This window comes from Plectropomus leopardus, chromosome 16 (assembly GCF_026936395.1).
Source record: "Plectropomus leopardus strain MGB_pleo_1.0 chromosome 16, ASM2693639v1, whole genome shotgun sequence".
NCBI classification, from domain to species: Eukaryota; Metazoa; Chordata; class Actinopteri; order Perciformes; family Serranidae; genus Plectropomus; species Plectropomus leopardus.
The window spans coordinates 16335975-16362984 of NC_142191.1; the positions used below are offsets into that span (position 1 = coordinate 16335975).

General features: G+C 39.3%; 1 protein-coding gene across 2 annotated transcripts in view; it reads right to left on the reverse strand.

Moving 5' to 3' along the window:
- The window catches only part of LOC121955375 (glutamate receptor ionotropic, kainate 2-like), a 75156-nt gene that overhangs the window by 44140 nt on the left and 4006 nt on the right, over positions 1–27010 (reverse strand). The window contains exons 2-4 of one of the 2 annotated variants that reach the window (XM_042503307.2): positions 7456–7623; positions 5374–5637; positions 2733–2914 (exon numbers count right to left, since the gene is read on the reverse strand). In XM_042503307.2, coding sequence (XP_042359241.1) covers positions 2733–2914; positions 5374–5637; positions 7456–7623 — 614 coding nt within the window. The remainder of the gene's footprint in view (positions 1–2732; positions 2915–5373; positions 5638–7455; positions 7624–27010) is intronic. The other variant, XM_042503308.2, reaches the window with a different exon arrangement.

Sequence of the window (27010 nt, forward strand, 5' to 3'; positions counted from 1 at the left end):
TTTTTCCAATGACACAATTGTATAAAAATAATATTAACTGTTATTATTATCATTATCATTATTATTATTATTATTATTATTATTAATTATTATTATTACTACTACTACTACACTAGAGGCCATAAAAAATAAAAGAAAGCACTGCTGTTATTGGACAAAAATGTACATTCCTAACTCTATAATCCTTTTAAATCTTTAGAAGAGTGTTTAAAGAGGCACTGAATTGAGCTGTCGACATTCAGTACATGTTTTATTTTGCCTACCAAGTATTACTCACTATAAATAAATAATATTTTTTGTTGCTTCCCATAGACACACAGGTGTACAGAGATTTCGAGAAGCGCAATATGCTCCTGAGAGGACTTCAGTTCAATAAGAACCCCCACCATTCTCATAAATAATGTGTCTCTGTAAAATGAGTTTAACATGCCTGTGAGCAGAATTAGACTTTCTAATTAAAAAACCTTTATTGTGCAATAGAGAGCTTCTATAATGACGGGTCAGTAGTAGAGATCTAATATTCTGCGAAGAGATTAAAGATGCACAGAGCAGAAAGTAAAATCATTTGCATTAGCGCTTAAAGAGAGAGAGAGCGAGTAATAAAGGGAACACATACTGTGGGAGCGTATTGTTTTAGTGCATATGCATAATAAATGAAGTATGTTTGTGTAAGGGGAAATTACGTACGTTTTGGGATTGCAGATAATTCCAATTTAAATCAGGTAGTGCGATGACAAAATCACTCAGCTTTTTCACAAATGTAGAGAATTGTTCTTTTAACTGCTCTTACACCTTACAAAAGTGGACTTAAAGTGAATAGTATGATATGTTGTTCTCAAAATTAATACAATAAAAATGTCCAAATGAAAAAAAAAACATTCAAATATATGTTACATTATTCGTTTCGATAATAATCTTATTGGATAGCAATCTCATTTAATTGTGGATATTGTTATTTCGAAGTGTCCCTTTTCAAAAGTTTTTTTTTTTTAATTACATGATGTCATTTTTCATTATGACACATTCAATACTGCCATTTTTAGGACTCCCTAAAAACTTGGTATTTGACCCAGATGGTTTTGCCAGACTTAGCAGTGAAAGCTCCATGACTGTCTCAAGCTGCTGAGAGAAATTTCTCCTGCTAAAAAGCCCAAAAGGTAAACTTCTCCAATGTGACCATCTCAGCCCGGCTCTGAGTGAAGGTTAATACTTTATATGATAATGTGTTTGCACCTTTATATGAATGCAGAAGAAAAAAAATAAAATTAATCAAATCAAAAATGGTTTTGATTTGATGAAAATGAGAAGTTGGAGTGAGTGCCAAAGTATGGGATAGTTTTATTCTTAAAGCTTGGAAAATTAGCCTGAATAATACAAGCATCCAATATGAGATCTTTTTTTTTTTTTGGATGAATGTCAATTATGAAAGAATACAGAATATTTCATGTTTTACTATGATTTGTGTTTTTGGTCTCACATGGAAATACATGGGCATCTATTGATGCAAGATACAAGATTGATAGCAGGATACAGGCCCTGGCAAAATGAGAAGATTTTTGTGGTTGAACATAATTTAGTCCATCAAAATGTATATTTTAGTACTGTTTAGTTGTACATATTTTTTAGTGTAAGATAATGATGGTCAATTTGAGAAATCATTATCAGTTGGTAAAAGTCATTTGAAAATCCGCAGGGAAGTCTACAGTCACTGTACACTGTAGACAGTCAAGGAGCAAAAATCGAACTGTGGCTTTGTAAATCTATGATGACAAAAAATTGAAAAGTTACAAAAAAAAGTTACAGTAAGGCGGGAGGCCTTTTGCTGGTTTAATCTTAGGGTTAAGGCAAAGATTAATTAAATAAAGATTTTTAGTTCTGGTTTTGCTTGCTTATCCAAAAAGTAAAGGTACAACACAATGCAAGCATACGAGAACATGCATAAGGCACACAACACCCATCCTGCGTCACACACGGGCTCCACCCCTGGGTGAAATACTGTTTTATAAGTTTTGACCCGTCTTTTGTCATGTGGTGCTGTCCCCAGTCACCGTACTTAGCTAATCACGTACTCCAGAATAACTTTGACATTGTTTTTGCTCTGGCACAGAGGTTCTCAACCAGGGTAAAGCCCCCAGGGGCCCTTGAGGGACTATTTAATGAACTAAAGTAATGAGCCCAATGTGAGTAAGAGTCATAAGAGCACATATTCTGATCAAGGGTTTCACTTCCTCCATGGTTATTTGTACAGATGTAGATAACAGGGCTGCAACTAATGATTGTTTAATTAATGATTAATACACCCTTATCTCGATTAATCATTTTGTTGATGAAATTTCAGAAAATAGTGCAAAGTGCCCTGTGTAATTTTCCTCAACCCCTGGTGATGTATGCAAATGGTACATTTTTTTCCAACCACTGGTCACAAAATCCAAAATTATTCAGTTCATTTACATGTATGACAAAAAAAAGCATCAAAATCTCTCTTGAAAAACAAAACAAGCAAAATTACGACGCCTATTTAATTACCAGAATAGGTACCAATTAGTTAATCAACTTTTATAAAACTAGATTTTATAATTTATTCAAATCACTATTAATGAATATAACTAATTAAGTAAACTATTCGTTTTTCTAATTTACCTAATATTAATCTCTTTGGAGCGCACACCCCCAGGTTTGCTTTTTGCAGTGAATGTAATGAACTATCATGGCTCAGTTTGCTGGGTTCATACCTGTTTTAGGATCCAGGCAGCCATCTCATGTCCACAATCAAAGATGACATGGAACTCCTTTGCCTTCTTCATCTCCTTCAGAAGTGGCTTGGCATCCTTGGTCTCTGTGGGCAGCTGTCGGATCTTCAAACGAATGTTGTATCGTGACGGTGCCTTGATCAGCTCCTGCAGTCGAATGAGACCTGCAGACAAAGAGGACACATATAGCGTGAAAAAGGAATTTTAAAGATCCAGCTACATGCTGTGTTTGATCTTCTGCCATTTTGAAGTATCTCGGAAGCTGAGGAGGCCACAAAAAAAAGAAAAAAAAACACAACTGGATTCAGGTTTTCTCAGCAGAAAAAGGCTCATATGCATGCCTTCCTAATCCACAGTCTATTGATCCTCCTACTCATGCTTGGCAAGCAAACACAGTGCTACAGACCTATCAAGAGAATTTAACACCAACCCAGCACATTGCACTCTTTTATTCCAAAAGCACAAAATGGAAAGAGCCTCGATCTGCACCCTCCTACAGAAACTTCCAATCCCACAGAAGCCTCCAAAACGCTGATTCGCTCTCGTCTTCCATGATACCATACAGCAGCATGGAATAGGTTCAATTTGATCCTGATGGAAAGCTGCGGTCTATCCTGGCCCTCACACACACTTCAGATGTGCTCTGATGAGAGAGTGGCTCTGTTTGCCCAGCTTGTACTTGCCCCTAGGGAGCCTGATGCCACCGTCACATATTGAGCTACAATCTTCACCTTTCATTTCTCGGCCACACACTCAGGTAGAAAGCTCTCCGGGAGATACTGCGATGAGATTACAATGAGTTTCTCCCCCAGTAAAGAACTTCAGAGTGCAGGGATGAAAGAGGCTGGATTGATGGGAGAGATGATTACTTGTCATGGGTATAAAAATGGATGGAGCAGCGAGGATAGTTTGAGAGGGAACTGGAGAGAGATAGGATTTTTTTTTTTCGTGGAACCACTTTAAGATAGCTCAGCCTATTTTTTATTTTGAAATGAAGTGCTGTGTGAGCAGTTTAATGGTCTTACTGTGAGTGGGGCTGGGTCTCCCTGAGGCCTATAGAAAGATTGGTGTGAAATAGGAACATGCAGGTCTTGTTGTGAAAGGTACCATTGTAGGGAGGAATACTGAACCACCTAGAGCTTTCCCCAGGTAATCCCAATAGATCCCGACTCTGGGGCACGTCTGCGTCTCCCTGTTTTTGTTCGTACCGACACTTTGGGAGGTGTTAAGCAAGAAAAAAAAGGATCTGTCAAGGGAGCTCAACGTTTGGGAAACACTGTCAGTGTAGATGTTTGCGAGCTCTGGCTAATGCCTTCAGACTTTCCCCCTGGATCTTCTAACGGCTGTGTGTGAATATTTTATCCCCTCCGATAGTTTTTCCTGCCAGCCGTCAGATAGGCTCCAATCAGCAGCGCGGGGCCCTGGAGCATGAAGCTGTGTGATTACAGCCTGGGACCAGGTGGGAGCGGTGGGGGGAAGCAACGCGGCTATGCAGCTGTCACACTTTTCAGGGGCGTCAGGTGTGTTACAGCAGAAATCCTCCACAGAGGATGTCCGAGCCGCTCCTATCTGACAGAGAGAGAGGCGAGAGGTCACCTTTTTGGCATCTCACTGGGGCAGTTTGCTGGAGAACGAGGGTGTTAACGTACTGAGCTGCGAGGCGGGAAGTGAAGAGAGGTCAAGGAGATGAGTCAGAATAATGTGGCAAGTGGGACGAGTCATAGTCCGAGGTTAGCGCACATGCTGCAGGATTGGCTATTTCCTGATATGTATGCAACAGATGTGACAGTGGGGATGCTGGAGGAAGCAAAACAGCAGTAAAACTACCACACTTAGTTGTTAAAAAGGAACAGAAAAGGTTTAAATTTCTATTAAGCTGCACAATTTAGGATGTCAACTACAAGACAATATTCATTTAGCTCAGAGTAAGGAGTGAATTCATTATACAACCTGTCGAAAATTTAAACCTCCTCTCAACTCTGCTCAACTCTGTCTAATTTACCTGCATTAAGCTGTCAACCACGTCACGCCAAATAGCTCATAAATTGCGAATGAGCATTTGAATATTGTTATCTTCTTTTGAGTGATTACACTTTACCTCATGAAAAATATCACTGCACTCCGGCGAAAATATGACTAGTCTTTTAAAATGCATATTACGAGCCTCTCCACAAAGTCACAGGGATTGACGAAATGGCTCACAGACACATTTGATAGCCACCCTCAGAGATCAAGTGTCTCTGTGTGTTATTAACGTCTCTTGTCAGCCCCCACATACTACAAATCTGCATTGCATTAATCTGAAGAGACACTGGGTCATTCTGGGTAATGTGGTTCTCTTTTTTTTTCTGTGCTTCTGCTCACTCTCCTGGAAGACTGACATGGGCAGCACCTGCAGGACTGAGGCAGAACAGTAAGCTATTGATTTCTGAATTAACTTGACAGGTTACAAAGCACTCACTGAACTCTGAGCAGCAGTGCTGCTTTTTTGCACTTCACCTGGTACCTACTGTTTTTTTTTTTTTTTTTTGGACAGTATAAAGGCCACAGGTTTTAAACTCTGTCACGCTTGGCATGCAAAACAGAAGCGCCACTGGAAGATGAAGACAGACACCCACTGTACCTGTACCTGTGCTGTCGTCGTACACGACAGTGACTGTTCTCCACTTGAAGAAGTGCACCAGGTCGAGGATGGCTCTACTGAGGGAGGAGAAGTCGGGGTACAGGCTGACATAGTACGAGTCTCTGTTGTCGGATACTTGATGCTTCCACTTGGTCTGAATGTGGGGCACTCCCAGAGCATTGCAGATGGATTGCACTGCGTTGGCCGACGAGCTGTGTGAGGGGCCAAAAATGGCCGCCACCCCGAGGGAAAGCTGATCACATGCTGGTGGGGTGACAAGCAGGAGAAGCAATAAATGAGCTTTTAAAGTTCAGTTTCTTAATTTTATTGGTGTTCATTTTTTGCCCATCTATATCACCTAAAACAAACAATAAGTGACAAGAATAGTTGCCTTTTTTATGGTTACAACCTGACTGATTGCGCAGCGACACTATTGCACTTTTTTAACAGGTGACTGTAATGTGTGGTGATGCACCAGCAAAGGAACAACAGAGGAAGACTGCTAGCAAGGAAAACATTGATGTACTCATGCAGGTTTTGACGACTTTAAAAAAGGGCTTTGTACAAGTAGTAGCCTGCTGTAATCAATTTAAGTACAGTGCATAGATTTCGCACTCAAATAAAAAATTGGACAGTTCTTTATGTAGTAAATAGAGAGTGGTTTTAGACACAGCCCATGATGGTTGGAATTGATTTTCTTGTGTTTGTCTCCAATCTTTGGTGGTTAATGTTCAATTCACACAATCTACGAGTTGTTACACCAAACAGTCAATAGCAAACATTTAAAATTGGTTTGCAGAAACATGCTGTAACTAAAATTTGGATTGATTTATCCTCCTTGTATTGAGAGTTGTTGTCCTTTTAGTGATTTTTACTACATTTCTGATAAAAAATAACTGTTCACAATACACATTTAAATACATGGGAGACAGATGTCAAACCGTGCATTTCTTAATTTCTGACATGTAATTACAACTGAGCAGATCTAGACACAGCCCTGTTGCCAGAAGAAAATGTTGGCGTTGTATGTCTCTGCAAACAACAGATGACATTTGTAAGTTTTATATATAGCACAGAATCAAAGGTTCTAAAGTGACGTAGTCAATGAGTTTATTATGTCTTCGGGAGGCGGAGTGAAAAGTGTCATGAACAGCATGACACACACCCAGGTAAGACAGCTGCCAAGCATTAGACAACTGTTTGAGACCACAAACAACACCAGTTGCATCGATTCCACAGTTATCTGTGGCACTGAAACAAGGTGTTTGAGCCACTGAACATGGATGATTTACCACGACCCGTTCCTGCTTTTCCAGCGGCTTTTGTTTGTTCATTTTTAGCCAAACATCATCTCATTCAGGTGTTTTTTGCACCTAAACCTAACCATAACGTTGTTAAGAAACACTAAGTTTAAACATATTGGCTTCATAATAAAGTACACATGCATCTTTTAACATTTTATTAAGGGTCTACTTAATGACATGTATTTTATCTCTGCTTCTGTCTATTGCCGTTTCTTGTTGCTATTGCTGCTCTGCATGTCTGCATGTTATGCATGGTGCGCCAAAGTGTGCTTCATGCTGAATTCATGACTTTATGTGCTGAAAAGCTATATGTTGTTGCTTCATGTTGCGTGCATGGCTATTTGTGCTTAAATTGTTTTGTACTATTGTTCTATTGTTACTTGTTGCTTTGCATGGCTTGTGTTCTGTCTTGGGAGGTCCTGTTTGTTGTTGCTGTTGTTGTCTTAAAGGTGTCATGCTGCTATTGTTATGTGAATTTCATCATTTTACAGGTTTCAAAATATCTTGCCAAAGGACTACAGTTGAAAATTAGCCTGCCGGCTGCCGACATTTATGTGTTGTTGATCAATGTTTGTTGTCTTCATAGATAAAATACATTAAATTAAATGCATCGGTGATTTGCAGAAACATACAATGCAAACATTTTTTTCTAGCGACTGGGTTGCTAGACAACAAACAAACTACATAGGAGGAGTGAACTATAAAATGACAAAGAACTACAAAACAAGCACTCATGGTGAGGTTCTGATAAATGTCCTTTCCATATGTGCTGACTCACCTTTCCTGGAGGCCTCAAAGCTGTCAAAGATGTTTATTCTCTGGATGTCATAGGTCAGCGTGGTGTTGGGGAGCAATGTGCGGTTCCTGTTGATTGTGTTCAAGGCAAATTTAAAGGCTAGTTCCTCTGCTCCGGAGGGTCCGCTCTCAATGGATTCAAATATTCCTCCTGGGGGTCAAGAAGAAAACAAACAGCTGAGAACAAGACCTCTGAGTAGCCACTTCCTTCTCCTGTAATTGCAATAGATTCCTTCCACACAACTAACATTCAAGTAAATTATCGATATGCAGGCAATTACAGCTCCAGCAGTGCCATCATTTTCAACACTGATGCAATTGTTTTTGATGCTTTATACAGCTCAGTCAGAAGCTGATTTACAGTGTGTATTAGGCGTCCGGATCTCATGTGATTTGCATTCTGTGGCGGTTGTCGGCATAATTATAGGCAATTAGTTACATTGGGAGGTGAGTTCAGGGGTGAGTGCCCTTCTTTGACTCTCTCGCTCAGCCTTGACAGAAAGGTTCACTCTTCCACTTTGTCCCATCGATTTCAGCGATTCTCAAATGAAAGGAGAGGAAAAGAAAAAAAGAGAAGATGAGCGCAGGGAGCAGAAAAATGAGGGCAAAAAGACAAAAAAAAGGTAGAGGAAAGGAGAGAAAGAGTCATGGGAGGAATCAGGAAGATATTTTAAGTGTGACAGAGAGAGAGGCAAGAACAGAGACAGGCGGAGTGAAGGAGAACGCCAATCAAATCAGAAATTAAGATAAAACATCAGGAAGCTTTTAATTACACTCATTAAAAACAAATCGACTCAGAAGTTCAAATGATTATCTCTGCATCCTATTTGACTGTTACTTTGGTTGATTTTTTAATGGGAGCGTGTTCTGATGTGAGTTTCACGCTGTGCCTGCCTGAGAAATCTTGTTACCTTTTGGATATATGTGAATCACACCTCGCGACGCTCATTAATTGTCAAAGTAAAAGCCTCAACACAAAAATAAACAATGCACGCTGTTTCACCATGCCACACGCGCCAGACAATATAATTACCATCGCAAAGGAAGGTGTTGTCAACTTAAAACAGCTCCCTTCAGACTTGTCAATTACTTTGAGCTAAACAAAAACGATTAAAACTCCAGATGGTCCTTCAGTGTGGTTCAGAATCTAAAAACAAAGGAAGACAATGTTTGAACTGACCCGCTACAAATGTGTCTCATATCAAGATTATGTCGAGACATATTTTACCTGCATGCATTTGATAGTAAGCAAAAATGCTTGCATGAATTTGATGCCAACATGCATGGACATGGTACAGTTACGATGAAATTACTATGTTGTTAAGATTTTTTTTTTAATTAGATCAAACCAATCTACAAGCCAGGACATCAGAGTTGCAACTAATGATTATTTTCACTGCTGGTTAATCTGCTGAGGAGTGGCCCATGTCCTCAAATGTTTTGTTTTTCCCACAATCAAAAGATATTCAGTTTACTATCATAGAGCAGTTAAAAAAACAGAAAATCACATTAAAAGAGTTAAACAGAACTCAACCAATTCTTGATTATCAAATTAGTTTGCGATTAATTTAATACTTGACAACTAATAAATTAATTGATAAATCTGCTGCTCAACAGGACATACTTAAGTAAGTATTTGACTGATGGAAAGACTGTTAATACAGTAAAAAGATAAAAAAAAAAAAATACTATTGGAATTGAAGCTACCTGGCCAGAGAAAATAGAGCAAAAGAACTGTGGCATCTGCTTTGGCTCAAGGGGTAGAAACCCTACAACTACCAGAATGCACTGCACCAGACCAATAAATGCTCATGAAGGTGTGTGAGGTATTTCTGGCTTTCAACACAGGAAACAAAAAAGCCAGCCCATAACAAACAGTCTCCAATTCCAATTAAAACGGTGCATGAAAACTTGCAAAAAATATGCACTAAAACATTTTAGGCAGTGCAGCGGCAACGGAATCTCGGCTCATATTTTATCAGCACTGCTTAGATTAACCATTTGATCTATTTTTTTTTCAGCCTCTTACAATACAGATAACAGTATAATGCCCACTTCCTGTTCACAGATTCTCGTATTACAGCCAAACAGTGGAGTACAATCTGTAATTTGAGCAACAGCCCTGCAACCAGCAAAGCTCCGCTGTGAAATGCATCCTTCAGCAAATTTAAGCTGAGAGATGAGCAGGGAGATCAGGGAGCTGGTAAGACCATTTTTCATTCACACATACTACCCACATTATTATGGTACAGAGCTTGTTGAAAATCGGCAAAGTATCTCTTTAATTTCAGGCGTAAATGGGGTCAGCGAGAATGATGATAGTATTTTTGCACATCCATCATTAGAAAGAGGTGAAGTCATGTTAGAGGTGGTGCAATATGCGGAATATGTACCATATTACAGTTTCAAAGAGAATTCTTCTATGTCAAACAGCAGAAACAACTGTAGAGTCGAGCAACTACTTTCAACTTTAAAAATAAACATATTGATAAAAAAAGGTGAACCCACGTAACGAAAGTGGGCACACCTTTGAGGATGTACTAAATCCTGAGAAAGCTTTACAGAAATCAAACTTAAAAGAGAATGGATGAAGGGGGGATGGGAGGAGATGAAAGGGGGTTGTGAGAGAAGCTCTGAGAAAAACTCCCGGAGTCAAGAGCAGAGTTCAGTAGTCCATCCACGGCTCCCATCCTCTCGGAGGACAGAGAGCTTGGTTTGACGAAATCCAAACTGAAAAAAAGTTTAAAGCCTGTTTATCGATTCAATTACGGCGAGCGCAGGAAAAAGTGAAGCTGAAAGAGAAAAAGACAGAGAGAGTGACGCATTTTTTTAGTAGAGACAGAGTGAGAGCTGTACAGTTAGAGACAAAGCAGCTATAAATAGCATCTGGCCATGGTGGGGAGTGATAGAAAAGGAGTGCAGGAGGGCAAAGAAGATGTCATTAACTTGAGCTTTATCACTGTCAGGACAGTACACCCATATGCTGTGATTCCTTATTTTATGTTACAACATTTTCTTTTATACACTATAGAGAATTGAAGAAGGTAAAAAGAGAAAAAAGAGACTGACCTCTAAGATGAGAGTAATTCAACTAAAACACAAGAATCTTGTGCTCCAAACAAAGGCACTTTATTACATTTCTTGTGCTTCACTGTCATTGAGTGTTAATAATGAGGTTTTCACATGCAGTCCTCCTGCTATACACTAAAGTGATGTGCTGCTATTCATGGCATTTCATTTCACTGAAATTGCACATCAATCTACAAAAGAACGAATACCCGAGAATCACCATTAAAGATGATTGGAATCATGTCAGTCTGACCTAATAGATAATTATTTCACTCTTGCCCTGAGGAAGCAGACCGAGCTCCACTGGCCTGTTCAACGAGTTTGAAAATGAGCATAAGGGTATTAAGTTACGCTCATCGAATTTCTTTGGCACACTGTATGGCTCGGACATGCTGGTTTAAAACTAATCATATACCTCTGAGAACACAGAAGAGCAGGAACATTAAATCAAGTCCACACAGGGTTACATTTAATATTTTTGAGGAGATTTACATCAAACACAATGAAAGAGTTACTGTTTGATGTACTGCTCCTTGGAAAGTAGCATGTTACGTGAGAATGAATCGGTGTAGATTTTAGTTATTTAGAGTAGGTGCATTTGCACCCCTGAATAAAAACAGTAAAATAACCCTTTAATGTCCTCACTAAGAAAAAAGCTATGGATTTTTTTTTGTCTTGCATTTTGTATTTCCTTGGGGCAATAATAAAAAATATCAGTTTTTTGTATTTGTTTTTAACAGATCTCATAGTTTTTTTAAATATAGGCCTTTACCAAACCGTTGAAATGTCACGCCATGGTGTTTGTAAAAAACAAACAATAAAAACCCAACAAAAAATCAAAATAACACATCATGCACGTGGTCATATGTTAGTATATCTATTTATAAGTCAGTTGTTTGTTTTTTTACCATGGAATTAGTAGTATTATTTCCATGTATTTATTTCTAGATATAACATTACATCACTTTGAAAATATCTCAGAAATGGTGAAAATTCATACCAATAGATTTTTTTTCATCAACTATAAAATGAAATAACATTAAATATGTGGATTTACAACAGTGAATATTCATCCTTTTTTATTTCATTAAAATATTAAATTTTATGAATAATTTTATCATTACTAAATGTTATTGCTTATATTATTAAAATATTACATTTATTACCTTTACATAACTATCTAAAAAGGACCATTCAACCATTTGGTTGAATAGTTGTTTTTTGTAAATATGATGACATTAAATCTATCATTTAACAACAACTTCTGATCAGAAGATTACATTGAAATACATCAGTTTAGCTCTTACTGCCTTTACCATAAAGGGACAAATCAAGCGTTTGGTAGAGCTTTTATTTCATTTATTTTTGGTATCAAGTTACATAAATCTCAGCTTAATCTCTCCCTTATGTCTAACGTGGCGTTTTTTGTTTCTAATTTCAAGGATTCAAGGATTCTTTATTGTCATTTCAGCCATGCAATATATGAAAAGAACAAAATTTAGAACTCAGGTCTTGATGATCATTAAATCATAACATTATAATGAATAAAACACTGCAGGAGGCAAAGTGAAAAGGCATACTATTTAAAGACACAGCGACATGTAGTTGATTTTTTTTTTGTTTTTAGCATAATATACATAAACCAAATGATAGAGATGGCTCAATCAGGCTGAATTAAATTCGACAGATTTTTCATTAAGATATAGTGATTCAAAATGTGCTCCACCAAACAGTTGAGATATTAACACTGTTTTACATCGGTAACTGATGCAGACACAGCATAAAAATTCACCAGAATGCAGGATATTAAGTGTTTGTGGCTTTAAAATTTCTGGTGGAGAACCTCCAAACCCTTTGTTTCATATGTGTCTGCCTTAATGTTGAAATGAGACCTATGCCCTTATAAACTGTCACAAAAAGATTTCTTCTCAAACCGGAATTTCAGCATTTTGGAAAATGCATGCACACATTGTGCATAGGGTATAATGCATATTTAGCTCGCTTAAAGTCTAACAACATTTGGTCTTGTATCATCTGTCTACCCATAATCCTCCACCACTTGGTGCTGTGGTCAGTGTGATTGCAGGTGTGTGAGTTACGGCTGAGATAATCAGTGTGTGTGTGAATTATGGTGCCACCATCATTGGGACTGGTGTGAATTATAGTGCAAATGAAAACTCTGAGTGAGTTATGAGCTGGATAATCACCCTGACGAGAAAGCAGGAGTGTCTGTGTGTGTGTGTGTGTGTGTGTGTGTGTGTGTGTGTGTGTGTGCGTATGTATGTGTGAGAGAGAGAGAGAGAGCCTGAGCAGAAAGTGGAAATGGAAAGGGGAGGTGGAGGGCTCTTCTATGTAAATTTCACTCATTTTAATGTTGTTTTTCTTCCACATTTAATCAAGCACATTTTGGATTGAACATTGTAAAGTGCTCTCCAGTGGTCATTGACTTTATTTCTGTTCAATTTGAAATGAGTTTCTGGAAATAGAAATCATTAATACATCACAAACAATATGTACAATCCTTGAAATACTTGTACATGTGATCAAAATCATTTTTCTACTTCTCACATGCTGCTTTCAACCAAGATTAAAACTGACTCCATATTTCTGCCGTGCGCTCTAAATACTAGCACGGAGAATGTATTTACTATTAAAAGGGTTACTTACTAAACCATGAATGAAAATACAATTAGCCCTCTCTACTCAAGGACGCTCTTGTACACTGGGAGATGGGAGTCAGATATGTTGCCATGGCGACTCATGCATCTATGCTATGGCTGAGAAGCATCTGCAGTTTTGGAATCTGAGCGGCTGATTGGTGGAGGAAGGGCGTTGTGATAGTGCGGACGGCCTGTCTCTGTGACTAATGACCAGCAGCGCAGCTGCAGGATAGTGGTGGGCTGTGGGGTGGCTGCCATGGCAACCGGAGAGCAACCCTGTCGCTAGGGCAAGTGGCCCAGGTATGAACACGAAGTCATTCACTTAGGCTCTAAGACCTCCACCCACCACACCCCAAAAACCTCCAGCCTGTTTCTGTCTCTTTGTCTCGTAGCCAGTGAGTATTAGTAGGAGCCAGTAAGCAAGAGGCAAAGTGATGGAAACACTCCGTAAATATCCCCCGAAATTCCCTATGGGAGCGCCCCTTGACATGTTTGGCGGTGAATGGGACGTGATGCATGAAGGCCTGCAGAGAGCCATCGCCCCTGGTCATTAATCTGAAGCTCCCCTTGCGGTAGACTGACCTTCCTACGCTGCACAAGGGCCAATTTTCTCTCACGCTGAAAATCCCCAGAAATCTGACCAGGGCATAGGATACAACAACTGCGCAGGATGCTCGCCACTTGTGCTATGATATCACACAAACAAACCACCATGATTGCAATCTGTATGAAATTCATCAGAAAGCTACTTTAAAGGTCCCCAATGTAAAAAGTTAGATGTCATCTTTTATTACAAAGCAAGTATAGGTGCTATATAAATACTGTTAAAGTTTTAAAATGCTCAATCTACAGAGCAAAGCACATAATACGTATTCACAATGTGTGCCTCTAAACCAGCCGTTAGGACCTCTAGTCACAAGTCACAAGTATACTATATAAAGTGGCACTACAGTGCCATTACAGTCATTACCCAGCTGCAGTGATGGTGCAGCAGATCTGGAAACACTGACCAATCACAGCAGACTGGGCTTTTTGCAGAAAGGGGGGCGTTTTTTGAACAATACAGCATGTAAACATGTTCTATTTAAGGCACAAAAAAAGAAGTATGAACCTGAAAATGAGCATAATATGTGACCTTCAACGGAAAAAGAGTCCCCATATACAATGTTAAGAGGACTGACGATGTGTATTCTATTCTACATATGCTGCTTTAATACTATTAGTAGCAGAGGTGATATTTAACAGAGTATTATTTGACTGGCTACATCTTCTCTGGTCTTGGCAAAGAGATAATATCTACAGAGCCTTGGTGTTGTAAGAGCGAGATAAGGAAAGCAGTAAACATGTTTAATAGAGGTGCTTTTTCTACGTGATAGAGATCTTGCTTGAGTCTAGTGAACTTGTTAAGTTGCCAAACTTGAGCTTAAATCAAATTAAAGAAATAAGAGTAAAATCAATAGCAGTAAAATACTATCATCAGAAAAGAATAGAGGAGCCGAATAGGCGAATGTGCTGTATACCACAATGAGCGACCTGTGAAAACTTTAAAAAGGATCTGCAAATAGTTGAAAACTCGCATAAAAAGTCAATTCAGCGAGTCAGCAATCAAACAATAACTTAACAAATCACTCTGTTAGAGATATGAAACACGAAGCCATTTGAAAGCAGCTTATGTGAACAACAGTTAAGCCGTTGTTATCTGACTTGTTTGTCTTGTTGTGTGTTTTATTCCTCCAGGATAGAAACACTCCTGTCACCCTAAAGCCTCTTGACACTGGACCGGACTGTCACCTGCCACTGCTCGACGCTAAGCCTCAGGCTGACTCACACACTCCAACATAGTCGTGTGAACACCCACAAACAAACGATCACGCACTCCACTAAGATTGAGCCTAAACAACCCTGTCAGGTAAGAAACAACTGGGTCTGGGAGAAAATGTGACTGATGTGAGAATTTAAAGCGCACGCCTGCGGCATTCAGAGATACCTTAGTTCACTTACACTAATAATAATTAGCTCTACCATTGCCAAAAGGTCAATTTCATCAATCTCTTGTAATGAGCACACACACAGCCTTCAATTAGAAATGTGTGCCACCACCCTCATCCCTGACCCAGCTCCAAGTAGGAAACGAGTGATCATATAACATGTATTAATTCTGAGCGCTGGCAACAGATGTGCTAATTTGCCAGGCTCTCTCTATTCATAATAATGTGCCAGCTCCCTCCTCAAAATATGTGCTAATTTGCAAGGGCTCATTGTGGATGTGCTAAACTACCGGCTGACATTTTGTGTGCTAATTTGTCAAGCAGGGACCCCTTTTGGTACTAATTGTGCCAAACTGTGAGTACACTTCCACAGGCCTTGAATTGCTGAAGTCCCAAATGACTTCTGTCTGCTCGCAGTTTCCAACCTCTCCACTGCTCTAAAATTGCGAATGCAACTGAAAAGAAATACTTACCACTGTGAAAATAAGATGTATGAGCACTAAGTGTGCACGCTCGCCTGCAAGCACACAGGCATACGCAGATGCACACACACACAGAAATATGTGCCTGCTCTTGAGATGAGACGAGCTCCTTAAAGAAACATAGGAGTGCAGCTAGAGTCAAATGCTGGTAGTTCTCTAGTATCATCAAACACACACTATACAGAAATAACAGCCTGTTCTGGAGATTAAAGAAGCTACTCACGGAAACATATGGTCACAACTAGACTTTATTATAATGATGTCTTATACTGAAATATACTATTTTTGCTGAAATATACCATACCATCGTCTGTCTATCCAGCTACGTGTGTGCACAGTTTAGAGGAATGTTTCGGTTGTAGAGTTTCGGTTGCCTGCTTAGACAAACATAGAAACACAGTGAGAGGCCGGGAGATGTGTTTTGTTGTGTCAGTACAAACACATTCAGAGGCTGAAGCTTTTTTCCACATGTACACAGAGACAGTGGCTCTCCCTGAATTTTTCAAACGAGGTGTCCAGATGGGGCGACTGAAAAACTTGGGGTGGCACACAAAACCAAAAGCCATAACTGAAATTAAGGAATTCGATTATGCTGTTAATATTTGAAACTATGTCAATATGAGAGTTAAGGAACTGCATACTGATATACTTAAGTGTCTTATTTTACATTTCTAATTATCTGATGTGCACAAATTATTAGTTCCACACATAGACTGTATAATCAACGTAGCAACCATTACCAATTGGTTTGTGGACTGCTGTTTTGAAGCCTTGAGTTTGGCACTTCGGCTGTCACCATCTGGGAATGTGGATCTGACTCATAGACAGTGACGCTTTGCAGTCAAGCAGTCAGCCCCACCCCTGAATATCCATAATGTTGGGCCTTAATAAAATGTCAACAGGTAGATCATTTAAAAAAAAAAAATCACCAACCATAAAGTTCTCATTTATGTTGAAAATAGCTGTAGAGGCCAAAAATGTTTCTTGTACCAGTTTGTAAACATGTTTATTTCTGCTGTAAAGGTGGACATTTTAACATGGGGTCTATGAGAATTTACTCTAAATTGTAGCAAGCCTCAAGTGGGCATTCAGTGAACTGCAGTTTTGGCACTTCTGCATTGACTTCATTTTTCAGTCTTGGACATTGATGCTTGGTTCTTTGTAAATTGTTTTTGTAAATATTTTGTAAAATATTATGATTGTCCTTTATATAAATTTATATCAAGCAATATTCTAAAACGAACATGAATACTTTCATTTAGGGTTGCATTTGAAAATGACTTCATTTCTGTAAAATATCAGGGAATGCTCTTTGATGACCAAGGTGACATCTTGAAATTGTTTTTTTTTCCTTTTTGAGGTTTTTTTTCATGACCAACAGTGCAAAAGTGAAATATATTCAGTTTACTTTCATATAATCATTATAAAATGACTTAGATTGTTAAATAATTGCCAACACATTTATTCAATCAATTAATGAGTTGCCATTTTGGCTTGATTCCTTTCATACTCAAGCAAACTACATTGCAAGCAAAGATCACAGAGTTCAATAAATACAGGTTAATTATTTGTTTTTCAAAAATGCTGCTATCACTCACATTTTCTCTTTTGTTTAAAATGGAAATGTTTTAGTTTTTGTACATTGAAAATACAATAATTACTGAACTAAACCATCACTCTTACTTATTTGTGAAGGTGAAATATGCAGAGCTCATTCAGTACAAATCACATACTTTCTGTCACTCACTACCAACCATTTTTTAGGCATAGAGTCACAACCTAAAGGAAACTGTAAGATCCTTGCTTGCAAAGAGTTAAAATATCTAATAAAGCTTCAGATGCACACAAATCAACAGAAGCGCACAGAGCAGAAGACAGACTGTAACGTAACATGCAGAAAGGTGGCAAGGCGTTTTGAGCTCTTCCTCGGGCAGCATTCAGTGCCGCCTGAGAAAGAGCAGTCAAGCTTCAATAAATATTTTCACTCTTTGCGAGCAAACACAAATGTCTTTATGTTGTTTCTCTGTGGGCCACTTTGGAAATCTCTTTCCCACTGTATAATCTGACAGAAAGCTGAGAGTTTGTTAGATTTTTGAATGCATCCTCCCCACCTGTCCAAATATTCCAGGGTATAACATGAAATATTCAGTGTATTACGATGAAAGCCAGATTTAAACAAACAGGAAATGGTATGTAAACAATGCAGTTATGATGTCCTGTTTATTGCAGCTGTGGCATGAAAGTGTTTTAGTGAAAACAAATATTGTTTGCCTGATGCACATGCATTTTGGGAAAAATACAGTGACTTTCACACACTGTAGTTTTTATGAGCCTTAGAGCTCTCACACTTCGTATCTGACTTCCAAGTATAAACACTAGTATTCCCAAAACTGCCGTCACAAGGTTATAAAGTTCAAGTAAATAACACAAATCCCAAAACTGCAGTCAGGAGCTTTTTTCCTGCCAACACAGAAAATATGTGATTTGGCTCTAATATACAGGCCATGGGGAGTGTGGGGGACCAGTTATTGAACAGAATGCTTCCCGATGCTTCATGCCTCACCTGTCTCTGCCATTTTTCTTTCTATGCTCCATAATTTTTCTCTCCTTTATCAAACGGCCACACGCACACACACGCACGCACGCACGCACACACACACACACACACACACACACACACACACACACACACACACACACACACACACACACTGCCTTCCTCACTCCCACTGATTAGAGTACATCTCATGGTGGCCTCGGCAGGTGACAGATGGCGACCTCACAGCACTGCTCACTGTAAACTGAGTTTTAATCAAGCCTAAGCACGTGTGAGAGATGCTAATTATCCACTGCAGGCTAAGAGAGGCGGGAGTCCAGCCTCGTTGTGACTGTGCATGTGCATCTCTGGTTTGCTATCACTGTCCCTATCGTGATAAAAAAACGCATTATTATTCATTTATGGCGTTGCAGCTGAAGAGTACGAGGCAGGATGGACTGAGTGTCTCGAGTGTCCCTGGATACTCCTACCCTGAAGCTGTATCGCTCTCCAAAATAAATATAGATGAGAACTTGACTAACAGTTATCTTTGAGTCTTCAAACAAACTATCTGAATGTGAAGCAGCGGGATTTCCAACTGTCTCTTGGCATACTTGCCAGAAGAGTCTCATACTGTTGTGCGTTAGACAGTGGTGCCCCAAAGGCGAGGGGGGCATGGACCTCTGATATGACTGCTGGCCCACTCACGCGAAAACCACAAAACAAGACAACCTGAAGGCTCATCTATAATCTCTATTTGCTATGGAAATAGATATTTTAGTTTTAACGTTGTTAACGTTACTGTCCTCAAACCTCCATGAACTCTTTAGGATGGCATAGATACAGCCAATAGATGGCATCAGTGGGCGGGGTAAAAATTTTCAGGCAACAACAAACAAGGCAACAATGAAGGAGGTCATGTATAGGGATGCACTATTATATTTGCACATAATCTATGTTGGCAGATATTGGCTTTAAAACTAAATATTGGAACTGGCCAATTTCTGCTGATATCATAAACCACTATTTATTATTATCATTATTATTATTATTATTGACAAAGTGAAGATGTTCAAAACATTTTAGTATTTTTCTAATTTTGCACAATGAATAAATATTTCATATATTGAAAAGCACTGTATTTTATGTCTCAATTTGCTGGTGGGTCATCATGATAAGAGTATAATATGATGTTAACTCCACTACAGAAAAGACTCGACGATCACTAAAATTAAATCAATCTTGGTATCTGTTATCGGGCAATTAGGTTGTTATGTATCGTCAAAAAAATCCAATATAGTGCATCCCTAATAATGCACCTTTTACCAGAGGTAGGGCTGTAGACAACAGTGGTCTGTGGGGCTATTTAGATACAATGCGACATGTAGACAGAGAATTGACAGAACTGTAGACAGAGAATCACCAATTTGTCCTGTTCCAATTTTTTTTTAATTTCTTTGTCAATTCCTACAGTTGTATCTGGCTTGAACTATGCTACACTGCCCTCATGATCTCTGGTGGTATGGTTCCATTTTGTCCTAATTTGTAAGCTTTCAGAAAACATGCACAAATACAAATGCAGAGTATGTGCAGAATGCGCCACCTATGTCATATCGTACCTAACGTTAGGCATAACTTAACCCTAACACATCCATTGGTACCAATTATGTTACACAGCTTGTTAGGAAGGGAGCTAATATAATGCTCCAAAATTAGGCTAAATTTTGCAAGGGAACAACTGGTCATGTTCAAAGAGGTCCCTCAAATCCTGACCTCAAGATGTTTAAATGAAAATAGGTGCTATGAGTGCCCACAAGTTCTCCCTTAACTTGAGAGGGCTTGTTCCCAGTAAATGTTTTATTCCATACAATCAATGTCTTCCTTCAAATGAAAGCTGTATATCTGTCTTATTAAGGAAAAGGATAACTAACCAGCTAAATGCTAGATTGTTGTGGAACTCAAATATTAACTGTACATATATAAGTCTACGTGCATCAAACAATTAGTATCATTATCTGTTAGAAGAAACCAAAGTATATTGAGATGTGATTCTTTAACTCTCCATATTTATAGATTTCAACTACACCATACACTTCAACAGCATAATTGAATTCCTGAATTTCAGTCATAGCTTTTGATTTAATGCAACACCCCAAGATTTTCAGTGGCTCGATGTGGTGACCCCTATGAAAAACTTCTGAAAGCACCACTGGTGATAAGAGGATAAAGTTACATCTCTCATGCATTTAACATGTATCATATGCAGCCGACTTTGGAACAGAGCTGAAAAGAAGTTCAATTTATACGTTGCAATTAGGTCACAGCAAATTACACTAGACTCGATCGTCCTCTTTGCTCCCCCTCACCGCTCTCATTCCCATTCTCACTGTTCTCCTGCTCATCAAAACGGCCCTGTATTACACTCTTTCCATTGTAATTTTGCACAAAATGGCTGTAAAATTAGACTTTCCTTCTTGTAGAAGGGCAGATGTTATCTTCCATCAGAGCCAAAGGTCAAGAATTAATTCAGGAGCCGGCTCTTTAATGCTCTCAGCTGAGTTTTCGTAGGGTGATGGAGCAAGACAGAGAGGGAGAGAAAGGGACGTTTTACAGGAGTCCAGTAATCTGATTATAATAATTTTAATCTTCATGAATTTATAAATACTTGCACAGCAGGTGGTTATTATTTGCAGATAGGTAATGACATAGAAGCTGGTAAACACTGACTCTAATATCCCATAAAAATATGATGTCAAGTATGAATATATAAAGCAGTTCACACAATAACACACAAATTTAAATGCAATCTCACTTTGATTCGTTGCAAGTGGTTTGCAGTGCATTTAAACTGGAGTTCTTGTTAATCCGTATGATATCTACAGTATATTGTCTCATCAAAGCCATTTCTGTCTTGAAAAGACCATTTAAGCCTTGAGACAAATGAGTATTGTGTAGATAAAGTAAGCCATGGTGATAAAAGCTATAACACAGTGTTTTATTCCAGGATTGGGGGCAAGTTCAATGGAAACCTGAGTCTGAAAAAAGGTATTCTTTGCTTTGAAATTCAAAAGGTACAATAGGAAATAGAGGTTTGGAATGTGGATGTCATGTGAGGATTCGTGCCTTTGTGCGCAAGGACAGTGAGACCAGGGGAAGAGGGGAAGCGAGGCTTGATGATAGTGAAAAGAACAAAGTAGAGGGGAAGGACCAGGAGACAAGCTGAGAGCCAAAGGGAGAGAAAGACGACACGGAGAGAAGGGCAGCGGAGGACAAAGGAAGGAAAAATGGAGAAAAGGGGGAGAGAAAATGGGCTCTATTTTTTTTTGGGATTTTGTATATTGATTCGATGCTGAGGGTTCTCCTCCTTCTCAGCCCGTCAGATGTGTTTAGAAAACAACAGGTGATGGCCGTGATGTCTAAAGTCAGAGTGAGCTGCAGGACATACGCAGATGGCAGAGCGTGCTACCAAACAGAGGAGAGTTCGGAGACAGAAACAGAGGGAGAGAGGGAGGGGCATGACAAAAAAACAGATGAGCGAAGGAAACGAAGAGGGAGAAATGGAGAATAAAAGAGGTCACTGGAGGCAGATAAAAGACACTCAATTAAACGACTGAATGGATGGCCCATTAGACCTGAACGGACACCTGCATCCTCCCCCTCCTCTCCTTCAGCCACAGGGCAGGAAAATGTCAGCTCTTGCTTTGGGTTCATCAGCCTCCCATCAGCCACCGCTGTACACACGCTAGCTGATAATCAGAGCTACAGGTACAAGTCAATAAGCTCCACTTCGCCGCAAAGGTGTGTCGATTTTTCTCGCCCGTTCTACAAACACACAAAGGCAATTGCATAGTAGCAGGGAGAGAAAGAAATCAAAAAGACCTGCGTGCTGACTTTAGAGAGGGAAAACAGCCAGAGGCTTACCAAAGTTCCTCAAATATGCATTTTTACCTCAATAAATAGGAAAAGATCTATTGACGTTGAATGTAAAAAGAGCTGGTAGGAAATCAAGAGTCCTGTTCTAATCTCTCTTCTGATCTGCAGTCTGCTGTTTTATTTCACAATTTCTCACATTCATTCACACCCTGCTAGGCAGGAAATTCACTGTCTTTTGTCATGTTCAAAAAGCAACGGCCGGGCACATCTTATCGGTAGCTGTGTGAGGGAAACAGAGGCGATGGGCTTCATTATGTCTCTTCAAAATCTTAAAAAAACTGATTGTGAAATGATGAGAAGTCAATCCAAGCTGTACAGTCCGCAGTAATGCTTTGTGTGCTGATAAGGGATCGGTGGGTCATATCAAACAAATGTGCGTCGTTTCGCGCGTGGGCGACTACCAGCAGAACCCCGACGAGAGCTCCTGCAGCCAACTAATGTAGTTAGTTTAGCATAACAGCTTGTTTACCAAAATTTGTTTTAATTCTTCAACTAAAGGCTTTCGTGCTCTGCTCTGGCCCATTTCCATTAGCTGTCACAAATGCTTTCTCTCCTGTGCTTATTCTCCTCTCCTCTCACCCTTCCTTTCACAAACACCTTCAAAACAAAGAGATTGGAGGAGCGATTTAGAGAAAGCTACACAAACACTTAAAATTCCTGCGAGCAAGAGGGAAAAAAAAGGATGGGGAAAAAAATGAAATTCAACGTGGCAGGGGGAGTCGTTTGCATAGCCCTGGTGGATTGTGGACAATAGAGTGTCATGCTGATTCAAAGAACATGATTTTAGGTAAGCCTGCCTCAATACGTCCTCCCACAGAGCCCATTTCCCCCTCTGTCCTTGGTTCACACAGAGAAATGTTCATACATCCGACCGACTGTGCTGTCAATGGGAGCCCGGGTTCTTGCTTTCTCTCTTTCAGTCAACTCGCCCGCCCTCCTCCTCCTCTTATTCCTCATTCAGCTGGCTGGAGATGAAGGTGAATCACCACATCCTAACCTGATCGCTGCCTCGCATCATAGCCAACGCAGGAGGGCTTTCTGTAATCGATTGACTTCTGGATCCCGTGTAGTTTGGATGTCGGTGCTTTCATTTATGCACCTCTGAATACCTTTACTCGGCCAGTGTGCTTGGAATTCAAACTGCTCCTGTTTACTGGACGCGTTAAGACAGTTTCAAATCTATACATCAACCGCATGGAAACAATCACACATATGAGCGCTCTAGAAATAAACACATCCAACAAATGGCTTCCTTCATGTATTAATAATTAGAATAAATAGACAGTAAACATTAACTCTGGCTCCCAATCATTACCAGCTTCTATAATACAAGCCATGTTTGTTTCCCTCCATTATGCAAACACTTAATAGTTAATTACAACGGTTAAGCTCCAGTGAAGTTTCACATGTTACTCCCACACATGACGCAAAGTGTGGCACGATATTGCAACAAGGCACATATATATATCACTCCACTTTCAGCAGAGCCAGTTCAGAATGGATATCACGCAGAGAGTAAATGACGGACTGAGTTTGGAACATGTCAAATCTGTGATATAAGTGTGATAATGTCTATGTCATAACCATATACGCCTGCTACGTCCCTAAGGTCGTCATTAATTCAAAGTCACATGCATTATTAATCTAAACCTACACATTCTTCTCATAGTACACATTTGGTTTTTTTTATAGTTTACGTGTTTGCATTCTCACAGATGGTAACCTGTGATGGATACACACAGGAGGGGGCCATCCGGGACTTGGCACTGGTTTCTTGCAGCGCTGCCAGATTCTTCCTTTTTTTTCATTATTCCTCTTAGCAATACAAACATATTGATTTTTATTGATTCCCACCACTTTGCAGTCTACTGGAAGTGGAGACAGCCAACTATGTAATAAGACAATAAATGTATGAGATCCTAATAAAAATAAATTTTTGGTTTGGTTCCCCGAGGAACTACAAAGATATTTGTGTTTTTTACCGTTTCTCTTTCCTGCAAAAGCTTTTTCATGTATATCTGTAGTCCTGGCTCTCTGATACTACACTGCTGACATTTATTCAGAGCTGCAGTACATGACTCCTGGCCTCCCACTATATTTCCACAACACACTCTCCTGTCCTTTCTGTCTCTCTTCACAGAAGCCATCAGAAAACAGTAATAAAAGACCACAACTGAGAGTGGGCTGAGAGTGGACTGCTCAGAGGCAAACTAATCTATCTTTACTTTGTATCTGCTGGCCTCAACACTCACTGTTTTTCTGTTCTCGCTCACACTTTACACAGACTCCCTCTCTCTTTCTCTCACTTTTTTCCCTCTCTTAACAAACACACTTGCTTTTCTTTACACCTCTCATTGACTTCAAATTTCCTTCCATTTCCCACGGTGGGATTGCAAGAAGGACAGCTCGGCACGTGTTTTAAAAAATGCAAAAAAAATATTCCTTGGGAGCTTTTTCAGATCTGACCTTCAGCCAGCTCTAAGCCTGACAAGCAGGCAGTAAGACACACTGCAGGGCTCATCTTGAGGGACAGTTTCACAGAACAATTGCACATATAACCTCTAACCCTTCCAATACGCAGGGATATGCCAGAGTGGCAATGACAGGGCGTGATAGACTGTGAATAATAATAAGGACTAAAGCCATCCAAAAGGAAGCAGAACATAGGACTCAAAATGTATTTGATTTTTAAAAATAGACAACATGTCAGATGTGGCAGTTGTACTAGAACTAAGCAAACAAGGTCAATCATCTAAAGCCTCCTCCGTGCAAATAATCTTTTCCGAAGCGGCTGGAAAATCTCAAAAAATGGACTAAATGCTAAGCACAACAGGAAAACTAATTTCATACCTCACAGATATTTTCCATTTCAAAATGCCAAGAAATCTGTACCCTGAATTAATCACCATTGAGCCTTTTGTAACTGAGGCATGACAGCAAGACCTTCAAAGTCTCAGGAATGTAAACATGTTTAAGAAATCCATCTCGATAGTTCCCCGCTTCAAGCCCATGTGTGGTGCTGCATGCTAATGGAAGGCAGATCTCCCTTTTTTGTTCTTGAAACCCACGGTGGGTATTTTTAAACCGTGGAAATCATTTGCCAGTAGAGAGGAGATAGTTTCATATTTCTATAAGCTATAGCGCAGCCAAGTGACACATGAATATTTTAAGCAGCTTTGTGCCTATTTAAATGTGTTTGCTGCGAACGTGCTGGCAGTGGGCCAGGGCACAGGGTGTTATCCTTAATTCCTGCAATCCCAAACTAAACTCTGTGCTGATAATTCGGCGCTGGCGGAAAAGCAAAAGCAAATAAAGTCAATTAACAATAAACTCCCCTTGAATTTGTTCCCTCTGCCCTTGCTTGTTCTTGACAACCTTGTAATTTCGCCACCATGACACAGTTGAGGGACTGAAGAGTGTTAAATATTAGAAATGCAATAAGGGACCTTTATCCTGGCAGTGCATTGTGGAAGCAGTTAGATAAACAGAGCTTTCACCAGAGCTTTCTCAGTCCTCTGTTGCCAGAGGACTGAGAAAAAAATGACTTGATTTCCTTTCCAAAATGAAAAACAATGTTGTGTTTTAGTCATAAATATTCCCAGACATATCTGTTTTGGGAAAATATAAACATAACCAGGAAATAAACACACAAAATGAGCATCTCTGAGTCAACAGTGCTTTCAGCAGCAGTTGACAGCCCAGGGACATACTGCGTCTGCAAATGCGGCTTGAAGATGGCGGTGATAATGTTATCACTCAACCTCACAGCCGCAGACCAACTATGGTCATCAGAGTTTAAACATTATCTCAATTTCGTTGTTGATTTTTCTTTCTGTTTAACTTCTCCTGGAGGTGTTTAATGAAATGGAAACACATATTTAAGTAAAACTCGATCAGCTTTGATGGAATGTGATGACTCATTGCTACCTAACTGAGTATTTGTTACAGGGACAGCTGAATAAGATCATGGACATATAGCGCTATTTCCATCGAAGAATGTAAAACAAGCTCCTTTTATTCTAGTCTGCCAGTTAGCTGACACATAATGCTATAGACCGTGGGTTTTCAAAACAAGGTCTGGAACCCCTAGGGGGTCCTCTGAGGTACAGGAGGGGCGTCGCAAAATTATTGTTTGAGTCATGTTTCGATTTGTTTTATCCACAAACATTCAAATCTGTCTTAAAACACACATTAAAATGAATATCAAAGATAAATTGTGTTTTTCATCTAAAAAAAAAAGTATTTTAATTTTTAAATGTATTTTATAAAATAATTTACAGCAGTGGTTCCCATCAGGTCCAGCCGGTCGGTAGCATTACATTTAATATCCACACATTTAATATATTAACATATATAATATTTATTATCTAATATATTAACATATCTTCAATTTTATTTCATAAAATGTAAACAACATGTCGGCTTAGGACACAAAGAAATAAGACAAATTGTGAGAGTAAACAGAAATGGCACTTCAAAATAAAAGCTCTGCGCCAGAAATTCACAGTACTTAAAATTAAAGTGTTTTGGGGTTTTTTTTCAATAAACTCGACACATTCAAAAGGCAATGCAAGCCATTCAGAATGGACCCACAACCTACTAGTTAAGAACCACTGATTTACAGTACACAATGTTGATGATAGACCAACTGGTACCTATGAATCCTTGTGCAATCATGTTAGATATCTAATGCTAAATCACTGTGCGGCACCTGGACATAACAGCAAGACAAACTAGTTAGCTATCCAGGTTTGCAATAGTATGAGATTTCACTGTATGATAACCATCTCAGAAAATGTTGCGGTGTCACAATATCATGGCAATACAGAATTATTATTATTATTATCATTTACAATTATTCTAAATGAAT